We start from the raw sequence: 8,917 nt of genomic DNA, 5'->3' as shown, positions 1-8,917 counted from the left end.
TGATAATCCCATGATGAATTTGTATTAAATATATAAAATTTGTTTATGAATGTAAAATTACTTTTGGAAACATTTATATTATTGATATTTGCATTCTTATAATATGGACTCTTTAGGAACTCAAATATTTAAAATATGTGATTTTGAAGTTGATCCAATATACACGGTCTCAGGAATATAACGAGTCTAATTCTCATATTGTAAAAATGATAAAATTAATAAAATATAAAAAAATCTTAAATTTACTATCTTAATATTTTGGGTCAAAGGTGATTGAAATTCCTTTTATAAATTTAATATATATATTTCATTTTTATTAATTCTCTCGAATAAATACATCTCGAAAGATCCAATTATGAAAATAATATTAAAAATGAATTATTCATCCAATAAATGTGGATGAAATTTTGAAAAACAAAACAAAACACAAATATAGAGAAGATATTTATTTTTGTGATGAAGGAAATATAACTATATTACTTATGTTTTGAGATAATAGATACATAATTCATAAGCACGTTTTAAGCTAAACTTTTGTTTGAAAAATAAAAGTCAAATTGAAGTGCTTAGTTATATGATGAAAGTATGAGTGAAATTAAAAGGTTTTACTAAACAAACTTATTGCATTGCAAGGTCAACGGATATTGGAGATAATAATGAAAGCCATTTTACACAGAATTGTCAGTGTTTTTTGTCTCCTCAATTTCACAGTCCCTTCAAAATGTAAACACTCATTTTTTTTTTTTACTTAAAACTCATGCTAGGTTTTTTCATTACCAATTTAAGACATTTTTTATTATATTAGGACATTTAAAAAAAATAAATTTTAAAAAAGAAAAAGAAAAAATGAGTGCTTTCATGAAGTAAAATTAGTTTATAAATTAAAACAATGAAAATTTAGAGAAGTTACACAATACATTTTCTACGAGTACATAAACTAAAAATTTCTCGTAAATTTTTTTTTTTGTTTGAAGAAACTTGTTAGCATAGTCTATTTTAAAATTAATTTTGAAAAATAAAATTTGAAATGCACTAATTTAATATAGTTTGTCGTATGAGAGACTATTTAAATGAATATTTTTCTTTATGAACACGTAAAACATAAAAAAAAATTAAAGGAACTGCAACAAAACAAATGTATTAAATAATAAACAATTTTTTCCCTTATATACATATTAAATTACAATATATGTTGTGACACAGTTTGAGGGCGAACATTATATTTTAATCACTGTAATTATTAAGGTTTTTATTTTTTTTTATGGAATGATCCCAATATATTTTTACAAGGTCCAAGATTTTAATTATATCTAAATTTTTTTACAGTTAAAAATTCAACACTAAATCTAAATAAATATATTTTATATATATAAATAGATGTAAATATCATCTTATAAACTAATTGTATAAAGTTAAATTTAAAATATTAAATTAAATTTAAAGTTTATTTTTTAATATAATATCAGATCATTTAAAATTTATATTACCCAAAATTTTATTGTGAAACCACCCACTCCCTGAGCAAATTTAAATATTTACTTTTCTATCTATTCAGTGCAAACTCACCCAAAGTACCTATGAGTATCTTATAATTTATTGCAAAGTTGAAATTAACATGAATAGAGGAGACAATGGAAGAACATTAGAATCTCCCTTGTACCAGATCTCATTAATGTTCTACAACCCACCTTCAAAAAGGTAGAAGGAAAAAATGTGAATAACTATATATTTCAAACCTTATTTATGCACTGTTTTCAAAAACAGTTTTCTTAAAGTGCATAGTGTTAGGTTACAATTAGAGACCTATATGGTGTCATCTAATGGAAGAATATGCATGTTTGAAAATAACAACAATAATAAAACAATGGATTGATTATCATGTGGCAAAATTGGCTCAAAGCAAATAGAGAATTAGTTAGAAAAGTGTTAATATTGTGAAAAAAAGTCAAGTTTCACCAAGAATGAACTATTGTTTCACTCAAACATTTAACTCATTCCTACTCGAAAATCCAACTCATACACTTGATTTAAGCATCCTTCATTTCTAAGAATGGAATTTGGGAGTGATTACTCATCAACACCACAATCAATTTCTCACTAATGGTTAATAGTGATGTGCATGATAGTGGTGGAATCTCAAATTTGTTTTATATGATAATAAAATTGTGGTAATTTGAACATGATTTTTTAAGAAGCCAAGTACTTCATACGTACTAAATTATTAATTTGTTACACATGAAACGTGAGAGTTGAGACTCGTGTATCATCATAACATCCCATGATTGTTATAGGGGTTGTGTGTGTATTAGTTGCTTTCTATAATCATAGTTGACACTTGGTGGATGTGTTATTATATTAGCATCCTAGCTGGTACATTTCATTATGAAATATTTTCTTCAAACTTAAGGGAAGGCACAAGGAAAAGAGAAGAAAAGAGTGAGGCCAAAAAACAAAAACAAAAAAACAAAAAATAATAGAATTGGTTGGAGATTCTACATTAATATGTGATAAGGATATTTTATAGTAAAAGTAGACCTAATCTTATAAATCAGTTTTATAAAGTTGAGTTAGTCCTAAAATTCACTTCTTAATATAGTATCAAAGTCATTTAGAATTTATCCTAGTGAGAAGTCACCGCTATTAGACCACCCATAAATATATAGTCACACGCACGAGTTGACCGTCTCACCTTATAAGTCGACTAATGATAAGTATAAGTGAGTGCAAACCTCACCTTATAAGTCAAGTTGAGTTAGTCTTAAAATCAATTTCTTAATAGAATTAAATCAGGGTGGCGGAATTGATCTTTGAATTTTAAGTCGTTTTTTAGCTAGTTGTGACATGATAGACAGTCGAGATTTTCTTAAGATGTATGTCTCTTTTACTATATAAGAAGGTTGCACAACTTCTAAAGTGAGTCATATTTATTATATTTTTCTTACCTCTAAATTAATCAAATTTATTATATCTTTTCTTTTCTGGATAAAAAAACAGAATTAAATGAATTAATCAAACATCTAAACACACATGATGTTTTATTTGTTTTGGTGACTTTTTGAACCTTATCAACTTAATTAATTCCACTTTTGATCTCTTTCTCTTGCCTCATCCTTTCCTAATCTTAATTAACAATAAATAAAATCTCTTGGGGATTGGTTTGAAAATAGTTATATGTTGATAAAGTTTAGGAGGCACGAGAGCAATGATTGTGGAAATAAGCACACAATGTTCCCACTAAGTCTCTCTCTTTTATTGTTGTTGCACCCCTACAAAACAAGAACACAACCCCTCTCTAAGGTATAGACACGTAGGTGAAGAAAGTTTGACAACTGAAAGGACTAAACGACCATGTTTTGTGTGTTTATATTTCTTTTGCTTTGTCAATCAACTCAGCTTCTATAAATGACAGGAGCAGCCATAGATTGCTACTCATCTTGCTTTTATAATTCAGGCATAGCCCTTATGCTATTCATCAATGCCTACAAAATGCATCTTACCAAATTATCTTCCATGTAATTAATTCATTCATTCTAGCCACTCCATCTCAGTTGGAATTTCCCCCTCATGAAAACAAATATATGACAATGTGATTTTTTTAATATATTTTCTAATTCTGTAAAATTAGCATTTTTTTTCTCTTTTTCCAAAGTGTGGATCTTTAAATTGAAATAATTTCTGTAATTTTTTAAATATATTTTATTGAATAAAATGATAGTTGGAAAAAAAATGTAAAAAACTTTATGTTTCTTTGGTTAAAAGAAAAAATTTAAACCTTTATTTATGTACTGTTTTAGAAAACAATTGTATGAAACTGTTAAAACTGTTTACCTCAAATTTGTTAAATAAAAATTAATTTTAAAATAAAAAATAATTAATTATTATATTAATTAAATTAAATATTATGTTAAAAATTAAAATGATATTAATATTTAAAATGATTTTTATTATTAATTAATAGTTTTTTAAATTATTATCTAATAGTTATTAAAGTTTTAAATATCAAAATAAAGTATTTGGTAACTAATTAAAAATTAATTTAAAAATTATTTATTAATAATATAAATTATTTTATATGTCTGCTTAAAATAATATTCAATTTAGTAAAATAATAATTAATTATTTCTTATTTTTAAAATTAAATTTTATTTAATATTTAATTTGTTTTCTGAAGTATGTCCATGAATACAACATTTCCTCAAATAAAAAAGGTTTCTCAATTATTTCCTATTTTGCTTTGAAAATATTTATTTTAAATAAAAGCTAATAAAATTTAGATAAGAAATGAATTGTTAAGTAACATAAATAAAGTCATTTAAGAAAATGAAAGGAGAATCAAAGAAAGTCCACAATGTTCCTTCCTTCAACCTCCTCTATTAAAAAACTAGAGGGTTAAAGCTATGTATTTCACTGAAGATGTTGCTTCTGAAGCTAAACCTAAACCACAATGCAGTTCATTAAAATAGGCAAAAGGAGAAGAGCTTTAATGGAAGAGAAGTCACGGGCATTAATAGAATCCATAAAAACAAATGAACACTCAAAGCCCAAAGTTTAGTTCAGTAGCCGCATTAGTTGACTGTGCAAACAGCAATGCCTCATCATACAGTATAATACCTTGTGTTGGAAGTGCTCTACACATGTTCATACCTCTAATCAATGCAAAAACAACACCCTTTTGAAGATGCTAATAATCAACATTTCACACCAAGTTAACCTCCACTAAATCACAGTTCTTTCTTCATTCAAAGCAGAAACTGAAACTGCATAGTGATGAGTTTGTGAAGGAAGAGTGGAATCTTCTTTGCAGGGTGAATATGTGCTCTGCATGGTCCTACAAAACTATGCATTTTCTTTTCTTTTGTTATATAAAGAAAAAGTAAGGATCTAATGTCAATTCATGGGATGAAGGAAAATGAAAACTAAGGAGAGAAAGAAGGAAGAGGTGAATTGAATAATGAAAACATTGGATTTAAAATGAGTGAAATTCCACATCATTATTGACAGGCTGGCCAGTTATACTACTCCCCCAACCCTTATAAGACCATCCAAAAGAAACCATTCTCCAAAACTCTCTCTCTCTTTCTTTCTTTCTCAATTATCCTTTCTTCTCTGTTCTCCTCTGAGGCGTGGAATTTGGCTTTCATTACTGTCTCTCTCTAAACCATCAAGCACTCATCAATACTCATGTCTCCTCTCTTTCTTCCTCTTTCCTCTTATGTCCTTCCACACTGATTTACAAACACACCACTCTCACACTCTTTTTTTTGGAAATACAGCCATGGCCTTGTCCTTTCTCACAATCATTTCTTTCTCCTCATTATTTTCCTCTACTAGAGCTTTTCACAGTGCCACTATTTGAACCAGACAACAAAGCCCAAGTAATTGATACCCTCCAAAAATCCCCTGTTCCACCCCTCTCTGTTTTCTCCGCTGTTCTCTATAAAAAACAGAATGGACAAGTGGGACAATAAACCATCAAGAAAACAGCACCACAGAGAAAACCCTTCTTTCTCTTCCACTCTACTTGACGTTATCTACCGTTCGATCGACGAGGATCAAACGGAGGAGAAGGAAGACGAGCAGCTTATCTTCTACAGGGAAACCATGAGGAAGCAGAAGCAGAGCAATTGTTTCAGAGAGGACAAAACTGAAGCTGAGAAGCACAACTCTCGCAGGGCCAGGAAGGTGGAGAGTTGGATGGAGAAGAGAACCTGCGAGAAAGTTCTAATGGGGAGAAACTCTTTGACGGAATTTGAAAGAAGAACGCGAAGCAATTCGATTTCAAACACTCTCTCTATGTATTCAAGCTCAACCTCTTCCTCTGAGTCAAGCTCTATTGGGGGGTTCTCTTCTTCAGAGTCAGAGTCCTTCTATGGAGTGCAAAGGCCAAAGCCAATTAAAGTCAGTGTTTCTGATAAAACCAAAACCAACTTTGATGCCGCACTTCACGATCACAACTTCAGGAGCCACTCTTCTCAAGCCCAAAAGCCAAAGCATGAGAATGGTTTTGGCAAAACCAAGTCCAAAGCCTTGAAAATCCTTTATGGAGAGTTGAAGAAAGCAAAGCAACCAATTTCACCAGGTGCAAGACTCGCTAGCTTTCTCAACTCTCTCTTCACTTCAAGTGGAAATGCCAAAAAAGCAAAGGTTTCAACAGCAACCACAACAACGACATCTACTTGTCGTCCTGTTCTGTTTCCGGTTGCAACAAATCGTTCTGACGATACTAAATCAGCGGCACAACAGCCCGGTTCCACATGTTCATCAGCATCTTCTTTTTCAAGGTCTTGTTTGAGCAAAACCCCTTCTTCAAGATCAGGCGCCAAAAGGTCTGTGAGGTTTTGCCCTGTGAGTGTGATAGTAGATGAAGATTGCAGGCCTTGTGGGCACAAGAATGTTTATGAGGGTGAAGAAGGGTTGGTGGGTTCCAATGGAAAGAACAGGAGTGAGGAACTGAGGCTGCATGTCATGCAGGAGAGTCGCAGGGTGGAGGAGTTAGCAAGAGACTTACTGAAGAACTATCAGAAAAAGAGTGAAGTGGAGTTTGATGCTGTTATGCATTACGAAGATGAAGAAGAAGAAGAAGATGATGATGATGTAGCAAGTTGTTCAAGTTCTGATCTCTTTGAGTTGGATAATCTATCAGCAATTGGGATTGAGAGGTACAGGGAAGAGTTACCTGTGTATGAAACTACCCATTTCAATACCAATAGAGCCATTGCCAATGGCTTCATTCTGTAATTTTGAGGGGAAAAAAGTGGGGTTACTTTTTAATTAGAATTAAATGGTGTGGGGGTTTACATCAGATAATAAGATTTCTCCTTTTATTTTGGCTTATTGCTTCTTCAATCTAATTCTCTGGTCTCTCTTGATGATGTTTTTTCTTGGTTATTTTAGCATTGTTCATGGTTTTGTGATTTGTTCATGGTTTGGTTAAAATGTTTACCTCATGCAAGATCAGTGAAGAAGAGAGAGTAACATTTGATGAGGATGTTTGCACGAGAAATGGGGAAAAAGGGGTGAAAAAGCAGTTAAAGAAGGGGAAGAATATGAAGATGAAGTTGAAAGCAAAGGCAGAATTTCTACACTTATTCATGGCAAGAGAAAAGAGGGCTTTTGCTTTCTCTCTAATGTGTGGGGGCCCCTTTTGCTTGAAATTAACACTATCTTCATGCATCTCATATGCGTGGGAGCAATAGTCAAAAAGTGCCTATGTTAATCTAATGGGGATATCAGATCTTTTTTTTCCCTTTTAAAGTTTCGAAATTTATTTTACTTAATCATCTCAACCCTAAATTATGAAAAGATCAGTTTTTTGGGGGGTAAAATGACTGGGTGGAAAATTTCAATGGAGGCATTGTTAAATTTAGAGGCAGCAAAAAAGAGGTCAAATGATGGGTTTAATGGAAAAAAGGGTAGAGGTATAAGGCATGGTCTCCAAAGATGTGGACAAAAAATCTCTTCTTGGATTCTCTAAAACCTTCATGTCAAATTGGTTGGCTTCTAAGCCAAGAGCTTGTCTCTGAATTATTTGAAAGGCTAATGCAAACAGCTGAATATTGTTAATCATCTCTTACCTTCAACCCCAAATCACTCCAATATCTCAAACTCCTTTCTCTATGTTCCTCTTTTGTTTCATACATGTTTCACTTCTACTTTTTCTATGTATTTTTTTGTCTCATCCCCTTCAATGAAATAGATCTCAAGCCAAACTTAATCTTTTCCCCCTTTAATGTTCCAAGTTCACCATAAACATTCTATGCCTCCTATGTCAAAAAGACTACATAAAATACATACCATGAGGTGGGAAAAAAAGAAAAAAAAAAACAACTTTATGGGGATTCTCACACCATCTTAAATAAGGGTAAAAAAAAAAACAGGAATGTTCAGATTCGGACTCCAAAATCTCTCATTTACTTTTCTTTTTGTTAGTTTTTCTCTAACCTTGTTCTTCTGCTGCATTCAAACACAGTGACATTCTTTCTCTTTCTCTTTTGTTTTTGTCCCAAATGAAAATTAACTAATCTCTTCCTTTATTCTTCAAATTAAATTAGCATCAAAAGCACCATTCATGGGATCAGTTTAGAAAATGTTAATGGAAAAAAAAATGAAGAACATAAACTTTGGAGAGGAGGACCACTAAATCATAACAGTGTGATATGCTAATTGAGTTGAATGGCCTTAACTAACACATTTTTAAGGGAAAAAAAAAACTTAGAGTTTGAAAGCTAGGTAGCTATGTTGGACTGTAGGAAAAGAAAAGGCTATGCTATGCTTTAAAGTGTCGTAGGCGAAGAGTGGCTTTGTAGGGCGTGGCGTTGTCGTGGACCTGTGATGCCCTAACCGCAATTGACAAAACATTAAGAAATTGATTAGTGAAGGGAATTTGGCATGCAACTGTGTAATTATTGCCTTAAAAAATGAGTTTGTAATCTGATAAAAATGATTTGTTTCAAATTTAAACACCATAAACTGTTACTGTTCTCATATGGTTGGTGAAGTGGGGGAGTACAGCAATCATAATATATACCGGATAGTTGGTGTGAAACCACCAAACCCTCACCATTCCTTGGATTTCAAATAATCACACCAATCTTCTTAATTCCCTTCATAAGAAATTTATTAACTCTGTTACTGTTTCTTTTTCTTTAATTGGAACTAAAACTACCCTTTTCGTTTATGGAGTTTTATCATTCATGAGAAATAAATTCTAGCTTCAAGGAAAGTCCCCACATGTGATTTTGTTCAAATTTTATAAAGTAATGCAAGTTGGTTGTTGGAGATTTTACATATTATAAACTTATTATATATAAGTGTAAATCTTATTTTATAAGTCAATTTTATAAGGTTGAGTTAAATTTAAAATTATATTAAAATTATTATTGATTGAGACTTGATGTGGCTTACAATTCTTTTTATC

At 31.2% G+C, this 8,917-nt stretch overlaps 1 protein-coding gene across 1 annotated transcript; it reads left to right on the top strand.

Annotated features, from left to right (window-relative positions):
* Positions 1 to 4,910: 4,910 nt before the first annotated feature.
* LOC137819087 (protein BIG GRAIN 1-like A) lies at positions 4,911 to 6,834 on the top strand. Its single transcript, XM_068622826.2, has one exon. The coding sequence runs from the start codon at positions 5,449 to 5,451 to the stop codon at positions 6,736 to 6,738; it is 1,290 nt and encodes a 429-aa protein (XP_068478927.2). The 5' UTR covers positions 4,911 to 5,448; the 3' UTR covers positions 6,739 to 6,834.
* The last annotated feature ends 2,083 nt before the right edge of the window (positions 6,835 to 8,917 follow it).

Source organism: Phaseolus vulgaris, chromosome 10 (assembly GCF_051622355.1).
Source record: "Phaseolus vulgaris cultivar YP4 chromosome 10, ASM5162235v1, whole genome shotgun sequence".
Classification (NCBI taxonomy): Eukaryota; Viridiplantae; Streptophyta; class Magnoliopsida; order Fabales; family Fabaceae; genus Phaseolus; species Phaseolus vulgaris.
The sequence above is the reverse complement of the archived record's forward strand: the minus strand, read 5'-3'. Positions and strand labels throughout refer to the sequence as shown.

What these genes read in the sequence shown, in the direction of transcription:
- LOC137819087 (XM_068622826.2), top strand. Translation starts at nt 5,449, where the DNA reads ATGGACAAGTGGGACAATAAACCATCAAGAAAACAGCACCACAGAGAA.